We start from the raw sequence: 1,051 nt of genomic DNA, 5'->3' as shown, positions 1-1,051 counted from the left end.
TATGTACTGAATGTGAAAGAGCCTTTACCAGGAAGAAGTACCTCACTATTCATCAGAAAATTCATACTGGGGAGAAACCCCATGTATGTGGTGAATGTGCCAAAGCTTTCATTCGGAAAGCACATCTCAAAAGTCATCTACGAAATCACACAGGAGAAAAACCCTGTGTATGTGGTGAGTGTGGTAAAGCTTTCAGCGAGAAGCAACGCCTTATATCACATCAGAGATTTCATACAGGAGAGAAACCCCATGTATGTGGTGAATGTTGAAAACCCTATATCTGGAAGTGTGAGCTCACTGTTCATCAGCAACTCATACTGCAGAGAAACTCCATGTATGTGGTGTATGTGAAAAAGCTTTACCAAGAAGAAGGACCTCGCTGATCATCAGCGAATTCATACTGGAGAGAAACCCCATGTATGTGGTGAATGTGGAAAGGCTTTTATGATGAGTACTCTCACTGGTCATCAGCAAACTCATACTGGGGAGAAACCTCACGTATGTGGTGAATGTGCAAAAGCATTTATCAAGGAGAAGGCTCTCACTGTTCATCAGCGAACTCATACTGGAGGGAAATCCCATGTTTGTGGTGAGTGTGGTAAAGCTTTCAGCGAGAAGCAACACCTTATAGCACATCAGAGTTTTCATACAGGAGAGAAACCCCATGTCTGCAGTGATTGTGCAAAAGCCTTTATCTGGAAGACTTCTCTTTCTCTTCACCAGCGAACCCATATTGCAGAGAAACCACATGTCTGTAGTGAATGTGGAAAATGCTTTATGTGGAAGTATGAGCTCACTGTTCATAGGAGAACTCATACTGGAGAGAAACCTTGTGTAAGTGGTGAATGTGGGAAAGCTTTTATCCGGAAGAAGGACTTCGTTTATGATCAGCGAACTCATCCTGGAGAGAAACCTCACGTATGTGGTGAATGTGGAAAAGCCTTTATCAAGAAGAGTCCCCTCACTGATCATCAGCGAATTCATACTGGAGAGAAACCCCATGTACATGGTGAATGTGGAAAGGCCTTTATGATGAAGAGTGCTCTCACTG

The 1,051-nt window shown here is 43.2% G+C and overlaps 1 protein-coding gene across 1 annotated transcript in view; it reads left to right on the top strand.

The window, feature by feature from the left end:
* Positions 1-1,051, top strand: part of LOC101641502 (zinc finger protein 84-like) — a 7,803-nt gene that overhangs the window by 5,583 nt on the left and 1,169 nt on the right. Inside the window, 2 exon segments of the mRNA XM_045285857.1 lie at positions 106-286; positions 357-1,023. Coding sequence (XP_045141792.1) covers positions 106-286; positions 357-1,023 — 848 coding nt within the window.

Source organism: Echinops telfairi, unplaced genomic scaffold, assembly GCF_000313985.2.
Source record: "Echinops telfairi isolate 266 unplaced genomic scaffold, ASM31398v2 ScPeMD7_7476;HRSCAF=8514, whole genome shotgun sequence".
Lineage (NCBI taxonomy): Eukaryota > Metazoa > Chordata > Mammalia > Afrosoricida > Tenrecidae > Echinops > Echinops telfairi.
Note: the sequence above shows the minus strand (reverse complement) of the source record. Positions and strands in the feature narration are given on the sequence as shown.